The 25786-nt window shown below is 33.1% G+C and overlaps 1 protein-coding gene across 1 annotated transcript in view; it reads left to right on the top strand.

The window, feature by feature from the left end:
* LOC306644964 (endogenous retrovirus group K member 19 Env polyprotein-like) overlaps positions 1 to 20523 on the top strand; it is a gene marked incomplete at both ends in the record, with an annotated part of 109565 nt that extends 89042 nt beyond the window's left edge. Inside the window, one exon of the mRNA XM_079112190.1 lies at positions 20387 to 20523. Within this exon, the coding sequence (XP_078968316.1) occupies positions 20387 to 20523 (137 nt within the window). The remainder of the gene's footprint in view (positions 1 to 20386) is intronic.
* Between the last annotated feature and the right edge of the window lie 5263 nt (positions 20524 to 25786).

Genomic DNA, 25786 nt, shown 5'->3' with positions numbered 1-25786 from the left:
CTATACTGGGCTGTGGCTGCATCATTGGTTCCTTTTTCTCTAAGCTTCCCTTAGGCTTCAGTTTCTTGAACTGAGAAACTACTGGTTCATCCAGCACTCCAGTCTGCAGATTGCCATTATGGGACTATCTAGCTTCTGATACTGTACACCGATCTAGTAAATCCTCTTTTATAATGATATATATATATATATATTTTTTTTTTTTTTCTTTTCATCAGGATATATCCTTTGGTCTCTTCCTCTATAGAATCCTGGCTAATACACTTACTTACATGGCTAAGTCGAATAAGCCAGGCATGGAATGGCCATTTCTAGGTCAGATGTGGAAGCACAGAGAGATGTTAGTCGAAGAGTACAGATTATGATCAGAATAAATAAATTCTGGGTATCTGTTGTATAACATTTTGACTTTAGACTTTAATTAATAATGCATTGTGTCTTTAAAAATTGCTAAGGGAGTAGATCCTAAATGGTCTCACCACAAAAGAAATGAAAACTGTGTGAGGTGATGGATATGTTAATTAGCTTGATTTAATCAATCCACAAAAAATTTCAAACCTGTTATCAACTAATTTTGCACAAGGTATCAGAATACAATGGGGAAAGCATAGCCTTTCAATAATTGGTGTGGGAAAAACTGAATATCCATATGTGAAAAAAATGAAACTGGACCTCTATACCATACACAAAAATGAAGACAAATTAAATAAATCCTTTTAAGGATGGATTTCTAAAACTCTTACAAATAAACAGGTGGAAAGTTTTTCAGACCTTGGTCTTTGCAATGATTTCCTGAATTTGACACAAAAATGTTTGGAATAGACAAATGATACAACATCAAACTAAAAATCTTCTGTACAGTGAAAGGAACAATCTACAAAATGAAAAAGAAAATATTAGATTAGGAGAAGGATATTTACTGACAATATACCCATTGAAAAGTTTATATTCAAAATATATAGAAATTCACACCACTCAATAGGCAAGGGAACAACCTAATTTTAAAAATAGGCAAATGTCCTAAACAGATATTCCGTGTGTGTGAACAACATACAAACTGTCAAGAGGTTTATGAAAAGGTACTTTGCGTTAGCATTCATGGTATTCATTGATTGAAATATAAATCAAAACTACAATAAGATAATACCTCACATCTGTTAGAATAAATATTATTGAAATGTTAAGAGATAGCAATGTTGGTAAGGATAAGGAGAAAAGAGAACACTTGTACCCTGTTTTTGGGAATATAAATTGGAACATTATATTGAAAAAAATCTATAGAGGTTCCTGAAAACATTAAAAATAGAACTACATAAGCCTGAAATTCTTTTCTGGTATACAGCCAAAGGTGATGAAATCAGTATCTTAATAAATATTGTCATTGCTTATTTTGACATTATTCAAAATAGGCAAAATAAGGAAAAACTTATAGATGTGCACACACACAACAAATACATGATGAAATATTATTCCATCCTAATAAAAAGATTATGCCATTTGTGACAACACAAATCAAACTGGCAGACAAGATTTAAGTGAAGCCAGATATACCCAGGAAAGTACTACATAACTTCATTTATATGTAGAGTCCAAAATTCTCATATACATTGAAGCAGAAATTAAGTAGTTGGTTATAAGAGGAGCAAGGTGATAAACATGAAGAGATGTTGGTCAAAGGATACAAAATGGAACTAAGTACAGCAGGGCAGCTATAGTTAATAACAATGTATATTTAATATTGTTAAAATACTAAATGTTAAATTACAGCATGATGAATGTAGTTAATAATACTGTATTACATTCTGGACATTACTGAGAGCAGAGAGTTTTGGTACCCTTACAACACACACACACAATGGAAGAAGATGGATGTTAACTTGCATAACCTTAGAAATAATTTCACTATGTATATGTACATCAAATTCAATGGGTACATCCTGTTGTAACCATTAAATACATAAAACACTTTAAAAATGAAAATATAATTTTTATGTTAAGGAAGTAAATGAAAAGAGGACAATAATTTTAGAAGATGTGAGAAAATATTTTGACAAAAATTATCATCCATTCCACACAGGAACTCTCAGCAAACTAGGACATTGAAACAATTATGCAGTTAACATCAAACCTCTGGTAAAGTATTGAACACATTTCCAGTAAATTTGGATAAAAAGAAGAAACCCCATTCTAACCATGCACAATAACATGTAGGGGCAGTATTAACCATTGAACTTAAGCAAGTAAAAAATAATGCATTAATTGAAACATTCAATGTTCTTACTGTATCATGTCTTTCTAAATTGCTCTATAAATTTAATGCAATTCCAGGAATCGACAAGATTTTTTATAAATTCCATATATAAATGCAAAGAACCTAGTATATGCAAAATAAGTTTTAAAATGAAGAAGAAGGTTGAAATACTTAAACTATTTGACTTCCAACCTTCCCGTAAAACTAAAGATTATAGAAGCCTAAGAATTAACATACATGTTATGGGAACAAAATAAAGGATAAGAAACAAACCTTCAGTCAGTCATATGAATTCAAAGTATATGTCTGACAGTACATTGTTATCCACTGTTAAGTTGTTAGAAAGGAGAAGAAATCACACAGCTCAGTCATAAAAAGACAAAATAAAGGGAGTTACAAATAAAAAGCAAACATTTTGAACAGAAACATTTAAAAGGTAGGTATATGGATGATCAATAAACTAAAAAATATTTCTCCCATTAGGAATATGCAAATTAAGAACTCAATGCAATCTCCTCACATTCACTAAATATTTAAAAACAAAAACAAACCGATAATACATATTAGTGATGACATACAGCAACCCAGATTCTCATTCATGGTTGATGAGATTGTAAAATGACAAAATTACTTTGGAAAATGTTCTCTCCGTTTTTAAATGTAATTAAGCATTCACTTATTTTATAGAAATTTCAATCCTAGGTATTTATGCAGGATAAAAGAAAATGTATGTTTGCAGGATTGGTAAGACACTAGTATAACAAGCTTATTCATAATTGGTTCAAAGAGGAATAGCCCAGGTGACCATCAGTACAAGGATAGATTAACTGTGGTGTATTCACACAATAGAATACTGGTCAACAATAAAAAGCAAAAGATTACTGAGGCAAAATATGGTTGAATCTCAGAAAAAGGTTGAATGAAATAATGGTTACATAAAAGAGCGCTTTTCTAAGAAGATCTACAAAGATCCACAAAGAAAGTTGATGATTCCATGGGAAAAAAATATAGAAATCTCAGTTGACCTAGGGGGAATGAGGGCAGTGATTGAATAGTAACAGGCATAAGCAAACTTTCTGGAGCAATGATGTTTGATAATTTAGGTGAGGTCTGGGTTACTTGCATGTATGCATTTGTTAAAACTCAATGCACAGACCCTAATTTTTGGTGCACTATTTGGGTAACAAATTTTCTTCAAAGTAGTAAGTGAATATTGAAATATGCATGCATGGAGTATTCTATAGATTTCAGTAACATACTCTGAAATGCAAAATGAATTAAATAGATGTTCATGCAAATAGACATACAGATACATATGAAATAAGCAAGTAAAATGCTAATGGTAGAACAAGATGATTGGTGTGTATCATACACTGCAAAATTCTTTTAATTTTGGAATATTTTGAAATTTTTTTAAAATAAAAGATTCAGCAAATCTCATAGGTTACAAATCTACCCTGAAGATATTTGTTCTACTATATTAAGGATAGAAGCCTGTATCTTTACTTTAGAAATATTTCCCAAATGTTCTGTAACTTTACCTCACAGCCTATGCTTTGTGCTCCACCTAGTAAACGTCCCGTTATGATTCAAATAGAGATATCTTTCCAATGATACTTTCTCCCTTCAGGCATGTCAACTTTGTCTGCAAAGAAATTGCCAAATGAAGATTTGAATTAGTATTAATTAAAAAGTTTAAATCTCTTCCTTTCATTGCAATTACGCTAACATGCATAATCAACTTAGTTAACATCTGTAATTCCTACACTGGAACATCTGGCTGTACTCTCTTCCAAATTTTTGCTTCAAGTGACAATAAGCAACTCTTCATTGCTTAAACTATACTATAAAAGCTTTTAACCCTCACTACCAATTTTAATTCCATAAGAGTTTTAGTGTCATTATTTTAAAAATGCATGGACAATCATTTGTAGAAGTTACAAGCATAGTATTTTCTAATATCAGGACCAAGATTTAAATCTCAGTTCTGCCCTTTAATAGAAATGTGAACTAGGAATTTCCTTAATTTGCCCTATCCTTATTTATTTGGTTCACTGATCTCATCATTCAGTAGACTATTTATGTAAATATCTTACATAAGTCTTCACATATTGCATGTATTTGATTCATGACAATTATCTTCATTATTATAAAACTTATAAAACTTAAAACCATAAAATGATTATTTCAAATAGTCAAAAATATCACCAATAATAAAAATAAAGATGGTATATTTATAGACCCTTTAAAAGCATCATTTCACATTGTATTTATTTTGTGGTCATATACCAGTGAGGCTTAACTGTGATGTATTCATACAATGAAATCTTTTGAAAGGTAAGTGAAAGAAGAATTAAAAGAAAAAGATAAATGAAATTTTCAGAGTCTAAAGCCATGTGTCCAGCTGGAAATTTATTATCACAGTGTTATTCTTGTAAAGATTAAGGTATTCTTCCCTGAAATAAGAAATAAAAATGTGGAAGAAACTATCACATCAGTTGGCAAAGTGCTTGTTAACATTAAATAGACAAATCAAGAAGTGAATGTTATTTTGTATTATTTTTGACATAACATGACTCACCTGCTAGGTCAGTATCTTTTGAATATAGATTTTGGTATTACATAGTATAGGGTTCTGCACCCAGCAGTTCCTAAATAAACATGATTGCTTGGGAGACTTTCTGATAATGCAAAGTTAATGTCCCTACTAATCTTAGGAGTATAAGAACAAAGGTGCAGTACAATTTTCTGTTGAGGGTTATGCTTTTGGCATCCATTATAAGAAGTAGCTAGAGAATAGAACAGGAAGGATGTTGTCAGACACTAAAATAACAAAAAACAGAAAGTAAGAAATCTGAGAAAATGGTGACTACCAAGGGATATACACAGATGTGAAAATGTACGTAATATTCAATTCCTTTTATCCACCATATAAATTTTCTCATTTGAAATTTATATATATATAAATAATTATGTAATATATGGTTTAGAATATTTTCCTAAATATTCTCTAAATATACCTCATATCCCATGTTCTGTGCTTTACATAGTAAACTTCCCATTGATTCATATATATATATTTACATATATATTTATTAATATACAATTATTTATCTATATATTTCAACATGGAAAGCAATAGGAAATACAACAGTGGTTCACTTTATGAATATAGCCCTTGCTGCTCTGCCACTGCCACTTATTTTTAAAATAGACATATTTCTATCTCTTAAAATAGACATGTTTTGTCTCTCCCTCTCTCCTTGCAATAGGAAGAATACTTCAAAAAATTTCATGGTGACAATATTTCAATTCAGCTTAACAAAAAATCATGCACATATGTTTATTAAGAAATGCTAAATACTTTATAATACAAAAATCAATGCCATTAATTTTGTGACTGAGAGGTATAGGGTGAGGTTAGAATATCAGACTGAATGACTGTAAGACATAGAAAGAAGCTCAACCTTTTAGTTCCGAGATATACTTTAATGCACATGAAATGAATCAAAATAAATTACATAACTGCTTCAATGCACGTGAAATAAATTACAGAAATAAGTAAAAGGATTTTAATATTATTAACTGTTCATTTTTTAGTGGTTAATTATTAATAACATAATTATTTTTCTAAGGTCCTCTCTATTTACCTATCTTTTGGCCTTTCCTATAGGATATGTATTAACTTTCATGGTTTACGTGGTCTGTTGTTCATTGTTGTTGCCTCTAGTTAGGGCTAGTTGATAGGAGGCAGACCTGAGGAAATGATCCATCAAGCATTAAAGAGAAACAATTTCCATTTCTTCTATATGTTAGAATTTTAAGATTTTTTTTTTTTTTTTTTTGAGAGAAAAGAAAAAGAAGTTTTATTGCTTTGCTAGCAAAGGAGAAACGGGATTCCTTTCCCAGAGGCTGTGATTCTGCCCATCAACAGGAATAAGGGAGCTTTTAAACACATGTGTTCTGTGTTGAAGTTGTAATTTATTTGTTAATTTGTGAGATAGTCATTCCTGAGTTCTTCTGGTACCATCCCCAAAATCTGGATTACTTTGTTCCTATGGTGGATGTGTACTCAAGGACAGATAATTCTGCCTATCATGGGTAATTTGTTTTCCCTGAGATTAGGGATGGGGAGAGATTAGGAAGGAGCAGGGAGAGAGGATGAGTAAGAAATATGTCTATTTTAAAAATAACTTGTAGCAGCAGAGCAGCAAGGGGCTCTATTCATGAAGTGGACCACTGCTATATTTCCCCAATGTCAATTTCTACTTTCCATTTCTATGGGAAAATGGGCAATGACATCTCCAAACTGCTTCCTGCTGAAAAAGGGTGAAGTTGGGAGAAGTAACCCAAAGTCCCTGCTCTCCACTGGGTGGGGTATGGACAGTTATGGGTATTCAGAATCAGAGCAGATTTTTTTGTAAAGATTACAGTGATCTAAAAATAAACATGGGATATAATATATAACTAAGTAAAGATTTAAGATTATAAAAATAATTTTTTCATTTGTAGCTATTACACAAATTAAATACCTTTTTGCTTTGTTAATTTCATTTTATAACTGTTACCTATTAGTGTTTTGCATAGGTACTGCTTCTAAAACAACTTGAGTTAATTTGAGATAATAAACCATCAGTATAGGACAGCTAGCTTATAATGCTGACTTCCAGTATTAAATACTGATTTCAATTAAATGAAAGGGGTACTGTAAGATTACAGATATCGAGATTATAAGCTGTTTAAGTTTGCTGGGTGTTTAAAACCAAAAACTTGGAGATCAAAGTCAAGGAAGTAAAAGAGCCAAGGAAATAACAGCCAACATTTTGGTCCTTGCCCTTTATGATCAGCCAGGACCCAGAGAATGATGGGATTCTTCTCTGTGTCCTGCAACTTGGGTGAGCCACCTATTCTGCAGATCAGGGTGATCAAGAATAACCGAAAGAACAAGAAGGCAACCAGTGTATATTCTGCAAAGAGGGCGGGGGGTCAGCGGAGAGCTAAATGTCCCTGATGCTTCCAGAAAAGTCACATATGCTCAGCCAGACCCTGACCCATCATGGCAGATGGCAACACTGGTAGAAGAAAATGAAAGGACCCAAGAGGCTTCACACACATCCCCAAGAGTGATCTCTGAGGAATCTCAGCTGAATCTTAAGAGTAGATAGTAACAAGGTCATTTTTAAATTTTTTTTTTGTTTTTACAGACTGCATTTTGATTCATTGAACACAAATGGGGTACATGTTTTCGTTTCTGTGGTTGTGCACAAGGTAGATTGATACCATTCATGTAATCATACATGTACACACACCTGGCAGGAGACTATAGCCTAAGAACAGTCCAACATGGACATTTAAAAGGTAAAACAAAGTTGTTGTTGTTGTTGTTTTAATACAACTTATGATGTTAGCTGTACCAAAAGTAAAGTTGGAGGCTACAGAGGAAGGATTCTTCTGTGGGAGTACCTGATAATAATGATCATGAAAGACTCTAGAGTAGTAAGTTTGTCCTGAGTTACTTTAAACTTGATCTCATAGACCTACAAATTTCCCAACTTCCTACATTGATAAATTTGACCTGTTTTCCACTAATATGTGTTACTGTCTTCATGATTTTCAAAGACTAGCTGAAATACTAATTGCTTTTGTGCTAATTGTTTGCAAAAAGTAATGCTTTGCTCTCTTGTTAATTGTTGTCTTAGCACGATCCCTGCTTTATGTATGCCTTTTCCAGAATTGTAAGAATATTCTAATACATGACTTTTCTATTAGATATCCTATTGCAAATATATTTACAATAGTGATGCTTGTTTTCATTCTATTGTGTATTTCCAATGAATAATTTTAATTTTAAGAGATTCCAATTCATCATTTTTCTCTTTATGTTTAGTGTTTTGTTTTACTCACCTAAGAAAATTTTGCCTAAATTAAGGGAATGATGGTGTTCTCAGTGTTTTCTTAATAGAATCTTCACTGATGACCTTTTCACTTAGATCTACTGTCCATCTAGAATTATGTGGGATAAAATAGAGGTCAAAATTCTTGTTTTACATTTGGCAGAAACATCTCCTTGCTGAACTGTAGTGTTAATTTTTTTGTCATAAAATGAGGTGAATTTTCTGTTTTCTTTTATTGATCTGCTTATTTTTACAAAAATATCACCCTGTCCAAATTAAGGAACTGTATGATAAAGCTTGATATATGGAAGCTAAATTTCATGGATTTACTCTGTCTCCAAGATTGATTTGCTATTTTTAGATGATTTTGTTTCCACGTGAATCATAGAATCAGCTTGATATTGCCTGCACAATATCCACTTCTTAGACTAGAACTGCATCCAACCTATAGGTCAATTTGAGACAGAGTATCTAATTAAAAATTTAAAACTTTTTACATAAGAAATTTCTACATAGTTAAATTGATAGGTACATAAATAGTGATGATAACTGATTATGGAAGTGTAAAATATAAATAAAATCTATGAATGTTTAATCAGATGTAAGTTTTAAGAACAAGAAGGAAAACTGCAGAAAATAAAAAGAAAATAGAAATCTGGATGGCTTCCTGATGTGCCATATTCAAAGGATCTGGCAGTGTTTCTGTATGCAAACATGTCATAAGTTTAAAACCAACACACACACACACACACACACACACACATACACACACACACAAATCCTTTTGCTCTTCTTATCCAATTCTTCGCCATCTGGCATTCCCATTTTAATTTAATGCTTACTGAGTATTATTATAATATAAAAGAGATAGAAAACTTAGATAATTATGAATTACTTGGTACTACTAGGCATTAATTTAAATATGCATATTTGAATTATACATATATAACTTATAAATATGTATATTTATAGCACATTATGATTTTGAAGAGATACATATCTGGATGCCCCAGGAGGCTCATTTTCTTCTTTATAATAGCTTAGCAAAAAGCTCATAAAATGAGTTAAACCAGGCTGCTGAGCAAAGCCTCAGACTCATGTCAGCATCCTAATTTGCAAAGTTATTCCCAGCATCATCCATATGTAAACCTTGGCTCTCAGTGTGCACACTCTCTATTTAGTTCTTGTACTGCAAGTCCTTGATAATTTGTTTCTTATAGGAACTTGGTGTTGCTTAGCTGCCTTTTAGGCTAACATCTATATATGCAATTCAGTGTTTGGGCAGAGCTTGCTCACTTGGAATGTTCAATCTCTTGACAGGTATTCCTCCACCAGACTTGCATACAGAACATGTGTGGCCATCCTATTATAGAAAATGATGAGATCTTGCAGGGGGGAAGCATGTGTTCTGCTGTTCCTCCACTTGCAATGTCCCTAATAAACCCTGCTGCATCTGCTTCCTATGTCACTAGAGATCTATAACGACCTTTTGTAAGATATCTCAAAGGCTAATTTTTTAACTCTAAGGCCATTTTCAAAATTTTCTAAAAATTGACAGGAAATAGTTGAGGTATTGATGATAGATTAACCACAAAACTGTTCCTTCCCTCTGTTGTAGTAAACATCTCCAACTAACATATTCACTCTAGGTAAAAATTCAACATTCTTGGGCAATGAGAGAGCAAGAGAGAGGAGAAAGAGGAAGAGGGATGGACATGGGAGGAGATACAAATGAAAACTTCTTATCTTAGTGTAGTTCACTGTCTGCATTGTCTTGTAAGTGTTTCAAATTCATTTAAGAAGACTTCAAATCTATGTTGTCATTCATCTGTTAAACATTTTTATTTCTTGTTTAATCCCTTCATACTTATGAAATTACTTTCCACTTGGGAATATTCTTTATTTTCTTTAGTAGCAACATGGTAGACCTTTAATTTTTATTTCTAACCTATTTATATATTTATATGTTCATGCATTTTATATATAATATACTGTTGCTTCTTACTTTTTAAAATCCAATATGACAATCTCTGCACTTAAAATTGATCCCATTAGCTATTAACATTTAATATGTTAATTTTCATTTTTAGGATTAAGCTATTCAGCTTACTATTTGATGAGTATTTCGTGTGTGTAATTGTGTGGGGGGAGTGTTCCTTCTATTATTCTGTTTTCCTCTTTTTCCTCTCTTTCTGCCTATTTTACATTAATAGAATATCTTTCTTTCATGATTATATGCTATAATCTCTGCTGAGATATAGCAGTACTATAACTGGTGTTACTTTTGATCAATTTCATGTTGGTATTTTATATCTTTATGACAATCTATCTTCACATGATTTTATTACTACAAATACAGAAAAATAAAGAGCTAAAATTCTATAATTCAGCCTTTTGTATTTATGCTCTTGAGATGGATCAAATATCAATTATCTTTGAAGGCAATTAAAATTTTCAGGAAAATGCTATTACACATCTACCCTTATAGTTTGCATTTCTGCTGCTCTTTGATCTTCTCTGTAGATATATACATATATATTATATGTGTTCCTTTAGTAGTTATTTTCTTGTACCTGAAAAAATGTATTCTGTTCTTGTTGAATGGAGTGCTTTTATAAATGTTAATTACATCAAAAAAAGTTATGTAAACATCTCTCTCTCTCTATCAGATTTTACTGTAGATTTTAGCAACTTCAGCATATGATCATTTCTTCTTTCCTTACTGAGAACTTTGAGAACTTCTAGCTTTTCACTTTACAAGAGGCACTTTAGAGTGTCTAGCAGGTGGCAAAGTGATTCATGCCCCAGATGGAATGGAGTGGGAGGCCATGGGATTTCACCATGCTACTCAGAATGACATGCAATTCAAACCTTGAAAATTGTTTATTTCTGGAATTTCCCATTTAAAACTTTCAGACCCTGGTCAAACACAGGTACCTGGCATCATGTGAAGTGAAACTATGTACAAGAGCAGATTACTTTACATATATTCTGTAGAATATTGTAAAGAGGAATTGCAGTTATAAAATATAAATCAGATTTCAATGTCTGTTCAGTGACCTATAAACACCAGAACCTCCAAATATGTAGCAGCAATTTGCTAGCAGCTAAATTATCTAATTCTTTGATTAAAAATTTCTAAATTATTTTTAACACAATGCAACAAAATTTTATTAAACTTCTTTGCAAAAACATTCAATTCCTTTGTAGACCATTTCAGTTTTTTAAAATATATTAAAGAGGAATTAACTATTGATTTGTGCATCAATATGACATCTAAAAGACATTGTTTATTGCATTATCCACTTACGTGATATATTCAAAAAGGTAAAGCATAGGAATGGGTAGGAGCCTTATTTAATAGCTAGAGTTGACTAAAATAGGGTTGCACAAGTGAATTTTTAGTGATGAAACTGTTCCCTGTGGTCCTGGTGTGATGATGTGACAATTAACTTGTCAAAACTCATTTGAACTTCACAAAGTGAAGTGTATTCTACACAATTAAAATAAAGAGACATTATTATAAGTAAAATAAACTAGCTATAGGACAAATACTACATTATTTTTCATATTTGAAGTGTCTACAATAGCCCAACTCATTGAAACAGAAAGTAAAGCAGTTATTTCCAGGGCTGAGGGTTGAGTTTGTTCAACTGGTATAAAGTATCAGTTATTCTATAATATTTTCTAGAGATTGGATTTACAACATTGTGCTGACACCTAACAAAAATATATTCTGCATTTACAACTTTATTAAGACAGCAGATATAATGTTAAGTATTCTTAATATATTTTAAAAAACTGAAATGGTCTACAAAGGAATTGAATGTTTTTGCAAAGAAATTTTATAATTTTTTTTTGCATTGTGTTAAAAATGATTTAGAAATTTTTAATCAAAGAATTAGATAATTTAGCTGCTAGCAAATTGCTGCTACATATTTGGAGGTTCTGGTGTTTATAGGTCACTGAACAGACATTGAAATCTGATTTATATTGTATAACTGTAACATAGAAAGAAAAAAGTATTTATATATTTTCTGTAATAATATTTCATTCAGTTTATATAATTTAAATAAGATTTGTCCCCAAATGGTTTTCCTCACCTTGATTTTTTTGTTGTTGTTTTTGGTATTGTATAATGTATACAGTTTATATCAAGGGCATTACAAGCCACCTGAAGCATAATACTATCAAAGTGATACATTGCTAATAAAATGTACTTAAATTTGTTTTTAAAAATTAGATTTTTTTACTGTATAAGAAAAGAAAATCAACAAGGATTTTTTAGATCCAGGATGGAATCAGATTTGATAAATGAACCTAACTTTATTACGTATATTTGACATATCCTCACTATCATGTTCAGCACAAAAAACAGCTGACATAAGTAACTTAACAAACAATGTCTCTCAATTGAATACCGTAAGGCTAAAGTAAATACTAAGTATACACAAATATAGTTCCCTAGATTGTGAATTTCTCATTATGGTACTAACTAGTAAGTATTCCTGAAATTACTGACCCTGTGCTACAGTCAAAAAGCTTTGTATCTTCACAAAATTCAAATGTTGTTTTTGAATCCACAGTGCAATATTTTTAAGAGGCTAGGTCTTTAGATGATTAGGTCATGACTAGGCCCAAGGGAATTTGTTTTCCCCTTCCACCATGAGGACCCAGCAAGAAAGACCATCTATGGAATGGAGAGTGAGCACCAGACAGTGTTTGCTAGTGTTTCATCTTGAACTTTCCAGCTTCCAGAGGTGCAAGTAAGATGTTTCTGTCATTTGTTTGTCTTGTCGCTCTATGTTTTGCTATAGCAGTGAGAATGGACTAAACTGCTAGGGCTGCCTTTTTATTTTCTTCATCCCTTGTACCTCTTTCTCAAATTGTCATGTTTTTTTTTTCCATATATCTTAACTAAAAAAAAAATATTGGTGCATTACATAATTATACATAATAGTGGGATTCCTTATTACATATGCCATGTTCCTTTTCAATTACTATTACTTTTCTTTATAAAGAAAAAATAATATTTTTCTTGGCATGAATTTTACCATTTATCTTTATCTTTTCAATTCCAGTGATAAGTGCAAATATAAAACCATCTAACTTATATCTGAAATAAACTAAATTACATAATTTACATCTTTTAGCGCATATATACCTATGTGCTATGTTCTTATCAAAATCACAGAAGAGGTAAACAAAGCTAAATCAACTGCTTTCACTTCACTTCTTCATTCACATACATTTTAGTTATACCTCCACCTCTGCTATACTGATGAGTAAGGAAGGATGGAAAGAAAAAGGAAATATGTAAAATATGTGGCTGAAATACTTTACACTTTTCTCCTATGCTGATGCTCTTGCTTCATCATCCCAAGAGGCTTTGCTTAAAGAAACACAATTTAAAGATTAAATTATTAAGAATTACAAATAGTGAAAGTAGAGAATTAAACCAAACATAGGACCCTTCCAATCCATGTCTCGGCTCCATTGCCCAGGTCCTATGTTCATGACATTGGTTTTAATAAAAATGTAAACTGATAAAATTTGGAGTACTTGGACGATACGTGTTTCTGAAATCTGACTGGTTTTTATTTGCTCAATAGATGATTATATATGAATATATATAATCTTGAATTTGTATTATTATTCCTAACTTTTGTCATCTTTCTTATCATGATTCTAAGGTAGGATTTAATTCTCATTAAAACTTAGGATATTAATGAGAGATAATATTTTAATACACTATGAATGATATATTCCTAATTTCTATTTATTAAAAATTCCCAAATGTTTTCAACTTAACTAAAGCAAAAAGAGCAAATGTTGTACACAAACGGGTTACAACTTTTCATTTCTATGGTTGTACACAATGTAGATTCACACTGTGCATGTAATCATACATATACACAGGGTAATGCTGTCTGTCTCATTCTACTGTCTTTCCTTCCCCCACACCCTCCCATCCCATTTTCCTCTACACCATCCAAATTTCCTCCATTCTTCTCTCCCACCCCCCTGACCACCACCCACCCTCTTTATATATCCTCATTCAAGACTATTATACATTATTATGTAGCTGTCAGTGTCCAAGTTCTTCACTTATTTGGTTAAGTAATACCTAAGCACTTTATTTATTTTGTTGTTATTATAAATAGCAGTATTTTCTTAAATTCCTTTTTTGCAGTTTGTTCTTAGTGTGTGGAAACACCACTAATCAGTCCATGTTGATTTTGTATTGCATAGCTTCACTGAATTTATTAGGTTTAACAGTAGCTTTTCTTTCTGTGAAGGCTTTACCAGTTTCTACATATAAGACAATGAGATTTGCAAGGATAATTTTACTTCTTTAATTTCTAATTTGAATGTTTTGCCTACTTTCTCTGGCTGGGACTTCCATATGTCAATGATGAAGAGAATCAGCCAAGATTGGTCTTATTCCTGATCTCTAAGGACAAGCTATGAAGTATTCACTACCAAATATGAAAAGAGTTGTGGATTTGCCATGATGTCTTAATTATTTTGAGGTACATTCCTTCTACATTTAATTTTGTTGAGAGAGTTTAATATCATGATCGTCATGAAATGATGTTAAAGGATTTTTTAAAATTCTTTTTCTGCATGCCTTGAAATTATCCTGCTTTTTATTCTACATTCTATTAAGGTGACATATTGCATTTATTGATTTGACTATGTAAGCCATCTTTGTATCCCAGAAATAGATCCCACTTGATCATGGTGTTTGATCCTCTAATGAGTTGTTAAATTTGTTTTGCTAGTATTTCTTAAGGATTTTTGCATTTATGCTTATTAAGAATGTTGAGTTGTGTTTTTCTGGCTTCAGTATCAGGATAATACTGGTCTCATAAAATGAGTTTGGAAGTGTTCCCACTGCATCATATTTTTGAAGAGTTTGAGAGAAATTGGTGCTAATTCTTTAATGTATATTAGAATTCACCAGGGAAGCCATCTGGTCCTCTGATTTGCCTTATTGAGAGGTTTCTTTTAAAATTTTCAGTAGTTTATGTGTTTCTAGAAATTTATCAATTTTTTTTGTGTTATCTAATTCTTTGGTATATAATTGTCAAGAGTCTCATGATTCTTTTTGGTTTGTGTCATCAGTTTTATTTTTTATTTTATTTGTTTGAATTCTGTTTCAATTTAGTTAAGGAGCCATCAATGCTGTAAATATTTTTAAAAATTCTTTTTTTTTTTTTTTTTTGTGGTGCTGAGGATCGAACCCAGGGACTTGTGCTTGCGAGGCGAGCACTCTACCAAGTGAGCTATCTCCCCAGCCCTTAAAAAATTCTTTGTTTGATTTTCTGTTATGTAATTTTATTTCTAATCAAATCCATATTTTCTCTCCTGTTAACTTTAAACTTAGTTTGTTCCTCTTTTTCTATAAATTTAGGTTGTTTATTTGTGATCTTTCTTTTTTTTAATGTACTTATTTATAAACTTCTGTCTTTAAACATTTACTTCATATGATAAGTTTTATTGTGTTGTATTTTGATTATCATTTGTCTCATAATATTTTCTGATTATCTTTTTGTTTTCTTTGATCCAATAAGTGTGCAACAGTCTGTTGTTTAATATTCATATATTTTTAATTTTATAATTTTCCTTCCATTATTAGTTCTAGTTTCATTCCAATGTGGCCAGAAATGATACTTGGGAACCAGGACACTGGATGCACTCTTCACTCTCTCTGCTTAGGGAGAAAGTATAGAAGAGATCTTTCTCAGTGCTGGGTAAGGCCAGTTGTTTCTCACTTTTCATAAATTTGTCTAATACTAGTTAATGTGGAAAGTAAATAAGTAAGCAAATGGACCCTTTACAAATAAATTATTTTGAAATTAAAATAAAATTTTTAAGAGGTTTTATTTCTATGATTTGAAATACCCAGCAGTGAAAAAAAAAAAAAAAAAAACCCTAAGATTGGTGTGCTTTCAATCAAATAGTCAACTCTTTACTTAAACTATATATTATTTCGTAACTTTTCTTTTCACCTAGAAGGAAATTTCCAAAGTAGGCATGCAATATACACTCAACAAAAATAAAAACAAGTGAAATAAAAAAGAATATATAATCAAAGATTCAAATTGTGGTATACTTTATTGGCTTTAATAATTCTGATTCTATTGTTTTAATTATAGAAATCATGCAGATTGAAGGAGGATAACATCTTGAGTACCATGTATGACCTGAAGAAAACACATGGGGTAAGAACAGATACCTGTGAAAGCATTTTATTTTATTTTTGGCCCCAAAATATCTTTATTCATTATAAACAGATATTGAGAGCAATGTCCAACTTGTAAACTCTTATCTTCTTTCTAATGATTATTGTGTGAGTTCTCTAACAGGATCTAATCTTTGAAATGATATTGATAGTTTTATATAAAGATGATATTAGGAAAAATTTCTTCACTCTAACATTCAAATCCAAGTTTCTGAACATATTGCCTTGAGGATAAAAAGAAGAAAGAAAAAGAAATCTGCTTTTGTATTTTGAACAAACTAAAGAATATTCACTGAAATTACTTTTTGTTGTAAATATATGATTTGGCTTAACCAATATTTCCATATCAAAATTTAGTATGACTCCAAGAGAAAATGCATCAATTCTAAATGGACGATGTCATTTTTCACTTCATTTCCTATACTCAGCACAAAGTTTTACTGTAAGTATAAAAAAGAGTCAAGTATATTTTAATGAAATACAGCATAAGTTCATGAATCTTAGTGTATAGCTTTTCAGAACTTGATTGTATTCAGTAAAGTTTTAAAGTGCTGTTATATTCAGGAGATTGATGAAACTACGTCCAGAATCTTCCTAAAGAGAATTATTGGGAATGTTAATGAGGATAATATAACTATTTACTCACTAACTAGTAAGAGTGAATTCTACTTAACTGTCTGATATTGCATAATCAACATTTCATTGTTGAAATAGGCTTTTAGGTTTTCATATCTAGAGAACTTTAGAGCTAAATATTAGCTTAACTGTAAAAAATACTTTATATAACCATCATTCCGAGATATGAGCAAAAAATCAGTATATGTGTTAGAGTCTATAACTTACTCCTATATACCTATAAAGCTTATGTTTCTATTTCAATTAAATAACCATTTTCAAGACAAAAACAATTGCCATTCTGACTGGAGTGACATGAAATCTCAGAGTGATTTTGATTGCATTTCTCTAATTGCTAGAGATGATGAACATTTTTTCATATGCTTGTTGATCAGTTTTATTTCTTGTTTTGTGAAGTGTTTTTTCAATTCCTTAGCCCATTTATTGATAGGGTTATGTGTTTTTCTGGTGTTAAGTTTTTTGAGTTCTTTATATATCCTGGAGATTAGTGCTCTATCTGAGGTGCATAAGGTTAAGATTTTCTCCCATTATGTAGGCTCTGTCTGCTAAGAAGAAGCTTTTCAGTTCAAATTCATTCCATTTATTGATTCTTCATTTTACTTCTTGTGCTTTTGGAGCCTTTTTAAGGAAGTCAGTTCTTAAGCCTGCATAATGAAGATTTAGGCCTACTCTTTTTTCTATTAGTCACAGGATCTCTGTTTTAGTGACTAAGTCTTTGATCCACTTTGAGTTGAGTTTTGTGCAGGGTAAGAGATAGGGACTTATAAGGATTTCCAGTTTTTCCAGAACCATTTGTTAAAGATGCTGTCTTTTCTCCAGTGTATGCTTTTGGCACCTTTGTCAAGTATGAGATGACCATATTTATGTGGGTTTGTCTCTGTGTCTTCTATTCTGTTCCCTTGGTATACCTATCTATTTTGGTGTGACTACCATGCTGTTTTTGTTATTATTGCTCTGTAATATAGTTTATGGCCTGGTATTGTGATGCCTCTTGCTTCATTCTTCTTGCTAAGGGTTGCTTTGGCTATTCTGGGCCTCTTATTTTTCCAAGTGAATTTCATGATTGCTTTTTCTAGTTTTATGAAGAATATCATTGGAATTTTAATAGGAATTACATTAAACCTGTATAACACTTTTGATAGTAGGGCCATTTTGACAATATAATTCTGCCTATCCAGGAGCATGGGAGATTTTTCCATCTTCTAAGGTCTTCTTCAATTTCTTTCTTTAGTGTTTTGTAGTTTCATTGTAGAGTTCTTTCACATCTTTTATTGGTTGATTCCCTAGTGTTTTATTTTTTTGAGACTATTGTGAATAGATAGTTTTCCTAATTTCTCTTTCAGAGGATTCATCACTGATGTACAGACATGCATTTTATTTATGGGTATTGATTTTATATTTTGCTACTTTGCTGAAGTCATTTATGAGTACTAGAAGTTTTCTGGTGGAATTTTTTGGATCTTCTAAATATAGAATCAGGTTATTGGCAAATAGTGATGGTTTGAATTCTTCTTTTCCTATTTGCGTACCGTTAATTTCTTTCATCTAATTGCTCTGGCTTGAGTTACAAAGAGTATGTTGAAGAGAAATGATGAAAGAGGGAATCCCTCTGTTGTTCCAGTTTTTACAGGGAATGCTTTCAATTTTTCTCCATTTAGAGTGATGTTTGCCTTGGGCTAAACATAAATAGCTTTCACAATGTTGAGGTATGTTTCTTCTATCCCTGTTTTTTCTAGTGTTTTGAATATGAAGGGGTGCTGTATTTTGTCAAATGCTTTTTTGGCATTTATTGAGATGACCATATGATTCTTGTCTTTTAAAGACAAGAATCTATTGATGTGATGAATTACTTTTTTGATTTCCATATATTGAAACAACCTTGAATCTCTGGCATGAACCCCCACTTGATCCTGGTGCACTATCTGTTTAATTTATTTTTATATGCAATTTGGCAGAATTTCATGGAAAATTTTTGTATCTGTGTTTATCAGGGATATTGGTCTGAATTTTTCTTTCCTTGATGTGTTTTTGTCTGGTTTTGGTATCAGGGTGATATTAGCCTCATAGAATGAGTTTGGAAGGGCTCCCTCCTTTTGTATTTCATGGAATAATTTGAAGAGTACTGGTGTTAATTCTTCTTTGAAGTTCTTGTAGAACTTGGCTGAGAATCTGTCTGGTCCTGGACTTCTCTTGGTTGGTGGGATTTTAATAGTGTCTTCTATTTTACTGCTAGAAATTGAGCTGCATTAATTGTATTGTCCTCCTGATTCAGTCTGGGTAGATCATCTGGCTCTAGAAATTTGCCAATATCTTTGAGATTTTCTGTTTTATTTGATTATAAACTTTCAAAATAGTTTCTAATTTTCTTGTGCATTTCAGTAGTGTCATTTAGGAATTTTCATCATGAATTTTAGTAATTTCCATTTTATCTCTCTTTCTCTTCATTACTGTAACTAAGGATTTATCAATCATTATTTTTTCAAAGAACCAACTTCATTTTGTCAGTTTTTTCAACTATATCTATTGTTTCAATTTCATTGAAACATTGATTTCAGCTTTTATTTTAATTGTTTCCTTTCTCCTGCTTTTGGTGTTAATTTGTTCTTCTTTATCAAGAGCTTTGTGTAGTAGTGTTATGTCATATATTTTTTGACTTTTTATTCTTTGAATGAATGAGAATAATGTAATGAACTTTCCTTGTAGCATTGCCTTCATAGTGTCCCAGAGATTTTGATATGTTGTATCACTATTTACCTCTAAGTATTTTTGATTTCCTCCCTGATTTCTTCTGCTATCCATTCATCATTCAATAGCATGTTATTCAGTCTCCAGGTGTTAGAGTAGTTCTATTTTTTAAATTTTATTGTTGATATGTTCTTTTATTCCACTATGATTTGATAGAATGCAGGGTAGGATGCTGTAAGCATGAGAGAAGTGAGAAAGAGAATCCTGGGAGACAGATAAGTGAGAGAAAAACTGAAGATTAAAAGAGAAAAGTAAAAATATAAGAATGCACAACAAATCTGTAATATACTATTCAGACATCCCATTCCTCAAAAAATTGATTCATGAAAAATTTTTGGATTCAAGGATAGTAGAGATGTGAGAGAGAAGACAAAAAAAAAAAAAGGAAAGGAAAGTCTCTATGAAAAATTGAACCATTGCTTCTATTGGCTTTCAAAAAATTTCTCAGCTGTCCTTTTCTGTCTGTAGTGAGTTTGTCTGAAGTTTGATGATAGTTCCAGTCCAGTGAATGCCATACTAGTTTGCTGGGCAAAGGGATAGTAAGAGCCCTCACACCCTCTTCCAGTCTTCCCACCCATTGTGTCCAGCCCCTTCTGTCCTCACACACTTCAGGATTCACTGTACTGGAGACAATCCAGTTTTCTCCAGTTTCTCCAACCTGTGCTCCCTTGGGGAACTGCCCCAAGTCTTCAGCTTTCCACAGGCTTGCCAGGCCCAAATTGGCCTATGCAGATGCAGCTACAATCTAAGGGACCCGGGCTTCAGATTCCTCAGGTTCTGCCTTGCTGCAATCCCAAGATATCAGTGCCCTTCTAACTTGCAGAGAGCCCATCAGGGATGCATTCACAAAAAGGAGCGACTCTGCAAAGAGGTAGCCAGATGGTGGCCACTAGCACACCCAGCAGGAAGACCTCAGGCACAACCAGATCTGCAGTGACCCCAACAAGATATCTCCAGGCCCTGGCCAGTGTCCCCAAACTGTGCTGTGAAAGATCAGCAGAAGCAGCAGTAAACCTGCAGGCCCTAGCCAGTGTCCCAAGATGGCAGTGGCCCCTTATACCCTATGGGTACTATGACAATGGACTTTCAGGCAGCAGTGGGCAGTGGGCAGCAGGTGCTCCATAGGCAGTCTAAAGGCAATCTGCAGACAAACAGCCAGTGATTGGTGAGTGGACATAGGGCAGCAGGTGATGACAGGCAAAAGTGGCCAAAAGTGCAAATGGTGGGTGGTCCTTGGTGGACAAATGGTGGGGGGGTGCAAACAGCAGGAGACAGGTGTACTGTGAGGTCTGCCTCGCAGAGAAACAGTTTCTCCTCTGCTTGAATCCCAAGTCACAGAGCAGCAAGGAATGCATCCTCCCTCTAGTCTCCCTGTCTTGGATCTACCAATAACCCAATGTTTTAAAAGAGCCAAGAACTTGAATATACATTGCTCTAAACAAGTCATAAGAATGGTTTCAGTTAATTAAAAGGAAGTTAAAATCACAAATTGCCAGGTAAATGCAATAAAAAACATTAAAGATAAAATGACCTTATACCTATTATAATGGCTACTATCAAAAAAATTAAAATACATAAATTAGTGTGGATAGGGAGAAATTGTCTGTGGGAAGTTATCCTAAGAGATGTAAGTCCCAGAAGAAAAATCCTGCATGGTTTCACTGAAAAAAAGCTGTGTAAAAAGTAAAATTCATAAAAGCAGAGGATGGAGTGGTAGCTGCTCTGTACTAAGGGTGGGGGGCATGGGAGTTGTTGTTCAATGGACATGAAATCTTACTTAAACTTTATGAATAGTTTCTAGAGATCTACTCTACAACATAGTACTCATGTTTAACAATACTGCCTGATGCACTTAGAAAATTTGTGAGGCATGTAAGTTTCATGTTAAGTGTTCTCACCAGAAAAACAAAACAAAAATAAAGATGAATGAGAAAATTATTATTGGAGTGTGTGTGTGTGTGTGTGTGTGTGTGTGTGTGTGTGTGTGTAAAGATATGTTGATTGTAGTGATGAATTCATGGGTGCCTGACTATGTACAAATTCATGAAATTGTATACATTAAATATATGATTTTTGTTTATAAATTATATTTTTTAAAAGGAAATAGATACTGGGCATGGTGGCACATGCCTGTAATCCTAGCAGCTGAGGTAGGAAAATCACAAGTTCAAAGTCAGTCTCAGCAAATTAGTGAGGTCCTAGGCAATTTAGTGAGACCCTGTCTCTAAATAAAATATAAAAACGGACTGGGAATGTAGCCTTAGTGGTTAAGTATCTTTGGGTTCAATCCTGGTTACCAAAAAACAAACAAACAAACAAAAAAAGATAGGTAAGAATATTAACCAAACGATTAGCAAAAATTTATCAGAAACATATTGGCTGGTTCCATGGACCTTAATCCCAGCTAGCTCAGGCCTCAGAGTAAACTTGTACCTACCTGTCACCCTCTTCCCATAGACTTTCACCAAGTACATGAAGTTAGTCGATAGAGAAGAGGGCAATGAGACAAACCATCTGAGACCTCTGGGAATTTGCTCAAGAACAAAGTGGAATGCTGAAGGCTGTGTGTGCATGATATTAGAGTTTCAAACAATCCTTTCAAAGCAGTATTTGACCCTAACAATGAGTAAGTTCCTAATAGCTGGAGAGAAAGAAGTAAGTACTGAGAAGATCTTCTAAGATGAAAAGTGGGATGAGTTTGAAGAGTAAGGAAAATACTGTGATCGAAAAAGCTGTCATTTGAGCAGGAAGCCAGGACAAAAAATGGATATTACTATTACAGAGAATAGGATGTGTTATGGACTCCTTTGAGGGAGACGGAGGTTTCCAGAGTCTTATTAGTAGTCATATCCAAAGCACATCACAAAGAGTGGTTTTGTATAATCTCTCCAAGTTAAAACCAAAGTCACAATAAACTCATCAAAAGCTGATGAAAGACCTATACTCAGAAAAAATACAGATGAGGTTGATTAGTCACCCTACAACAGAAGCCTGATACATAGGAACATGCCATTTTGGGAAAGTAAATATTTCTGACTTCAATCTGGCTTGCTTTCTACTTTATTGTACATATATTTTTTTAAATGAGACATTAAAAAGCAGGAACAGTCATGATTTGGTTAAGAGAATAAACAATAAGCATTGACATGGATATACATGGATATATACAGGTATTGAAATTAGAATATAGATATTTTAAAATGATTATTGCAAGTATATTAAATGGTTCATTGGAAAAAGAGAGCACCATGTATGGATGAGAGGGAAAATATGGCTGGGTTGCAAAGGATGTGAAGGAAAGTGCTAGTAAATGAAAAGCATGAGGGCAGAATGAATTCATTTAATAGGCATAAGACCAAGCCTCCTTTCAAGGAATTCAATGGGAAAAGAATACTCTTTCAACAAATGAAGCTATTATGGCTTAGATATATGGTGTCCCCCAAATGCTCATGTGTGAAACAGTGTAAGAAAGTTTAAAGAGGCTTAACCTAATCCGTGCATTTATTACCTGGTGATTAACTTGGTGGTAAATGTAGATAGGTAGGGTGTGGAGGAGTGTGCACACCTGGGGGTGTGCCTTTGGGGTACACATTTTGTGCTTGTTGAGCAGAGCTCTCTCTGCTCCCTGGTGCAATGTCCTGAGCCATTTTCCTCTACCACTCTCTTCCACAATGATGTTCTGCCCCACCTCGGGCCCAGAGCAGTGAAGTCAGCTGTCTGTGGAGTAAGACCTCTGAAACTGTGAGCCCTAAACAGAACTTTTCCTCCTCTAGTTGTTCTTGTCAGATATTTTGGTCACAGCAGTGAAAAAAAAGTGACTAATACAGAAGCTGAAGCAACCAGTTATCAACATGTAAAAGAATGAAGTTGGACCCTCACTCATACCACATATAAAAATTAGCTCAAAATAGTTGAAAGACCTACATATGAGTGCTAAAACTATAAAATACTTTAAAAAAAATCTGGCTTAATTTCTTCAGATTTTAGATAATGCAGTCTTTTTAGATACCATATAGAAAGAAGAACAAACAAAATACATAAATAGGATTTCATCAAAATTTGAAATTTTGTGCTGTCAATGATATTAAGAAAATGAAAAGAAACCCTCAGAAAGGTATAAAATATTTGCAAATCTTCTACAGTAATTCCCCCTTATCCATAGTTTTATTCTCCATGGTTACTAGCTGTCAACTGTGGTCTGAAACTACTAATTTGAAAATTCCGGAAAGAAACAAATTGTAAACTTTAAATTCCATGCTGTTCTGAGCAGCACGATGAAATTTTGCCCATTCTCACTCCATCTTGCCTTGGATGCAAATCAACTCTTGGTCCAGAGTATCCATGCTCTATGTACAGCCACCTGCTCATCAGTCATGCAGCAGTTGTCTTGTTTATTCAAGTCTTCACTGAACAGTTTCTTTTTTCTCTTTTCTTTTTCTCATTTTGTTTCTTTTTCATTAGTGCATTACACTTGTACATAATACTTGAGTTAATTTTGACATAATCATATATGCATGGAATTTTAATCATTCTATTTCCATCCCCCATCTCCCCCTTTCCCTCCATTCATGACTCCCCTATTCCCCTTATTCCCCTTTCAATACAGCAGTCTCCCAATCTACCTTTCACTCATTTATTTATTTATTTTTAATTGGTGCTTTGTGTGTGTGTGTGTGTGTGTGTGTGTGTGTGTATGTGTATAATTTGCTGTAAAATATTTTTTTATTGTAAACAAATGGGATACATGTTGTTTCTCTGTTTGTACATGGAGTAAAGGCATACCATTTGTGTAATCATACATTTACACAGAGTAATGTTGTTTGATTCATTCTGTTATGTTTTCCCTTCCCCCCTCCCACCCCTCTTTTCCCTCTATACAGTCCATCCTTCTGCCATTCTTGCCACCCTCCCTAACCCTAACCCTAAACCTAACCCTAACCCTAACACTAACCCCTCCCACCCCCCATTATGTGTCATCATCCACTTATCAGCAAGATCATTCTTCCTATGGTTTTTTGAGATTAGATTATCTCACTAGCATGATATTCTCCAATTTCATCCATTTGCCTACAAATGCCAAAATTTTATCATTCTTGATGGTGGAGTAATATTCCATTGTATATATATACCACAGTTTCTTTATCCATTCATCAATTGAAGGACATCTAGGTTGGTTCCACAATCTGGCTATGGTGAATTGAGCAGCTATGAACATTGATGTGGCTGTATCTCTGTAGTATGCTGATTTTAAGTCTTTGGGTATAGGCCAAAGAGTGGGATAACTGGGTCAAATGGTGGTTCCATTCCAAGCTTTCTGAGGAATCTCCACACTGCTTTCCAGAGTGGCTGCACTAATTTGCAACCCCACCACCAATGTATGAGTTTACTTTTTTCCCCCACATCCTCACCAATACCTATTGTTGCTTGTATTCTTGAAAATTGCCATTCTAATTGGGGTGAGATGGAATCTTAGGGTAGTTTTGATTCCAATTCTCTTATTATTAGAGAAGTTGAACATTTTTTCATATGTCTGCTGATTGCTTGTAGATCTTTTTCTGTGACGTGTCTGTTCATTTCCTTAGCCCATTTGCTGATTGCATTATTTGTATTCTTGGTATAGAGTTTTTTGAGTTCTTTATAGATTCTGGAGATTAGAGCTCTATCTGAAGTATGAGTGGCAAAGATTTTCTCCCACTCTAGAGGCTCTCTTTTCACATTACTGATCCTTTGCAGAGAGAAAGCTTTTTAGTTTGAATCTATCCCAGTTGTTGATTCTTGCTTTTATTTCTTGTGCTATGGGAGTCCTGTTAAGGAAGTTGTGATCCTAGGCTGACATGTTGAAGATTTGGACCTACTTTTTCTTCTACAAGATGAAGGGTCTCTGGTCTGATTCCGGGGTCCTTGATCCATTTTGAGTTGAGTTTTGTGCAGGGTGAGAGATAGGGTTTTAATTTCATTCCATTTATATATGGATTTCCAGTTTTCCCAGCACCATTTGTTGAAGAGGCTATC

The sequence above is a fragment of the Sciurus vulgaris genome (genome assembly GCF_902686455.1).
Source record: "Sciurus vulgaris genome assembly, chromosome: 15".
Taxonomy (NCBI): domain Eukaryota; kingdom Metazoa; phylum Chordata; class Mammalia; order Rodentia; family Sciuridae; genus Sciurus; species Sciurus vulgaris.
The sequence above is the reverse complement of the archived record's forward strand: the minus strand, read 5'-3'. Positions and strand labels throughout refer to the sequence as shown.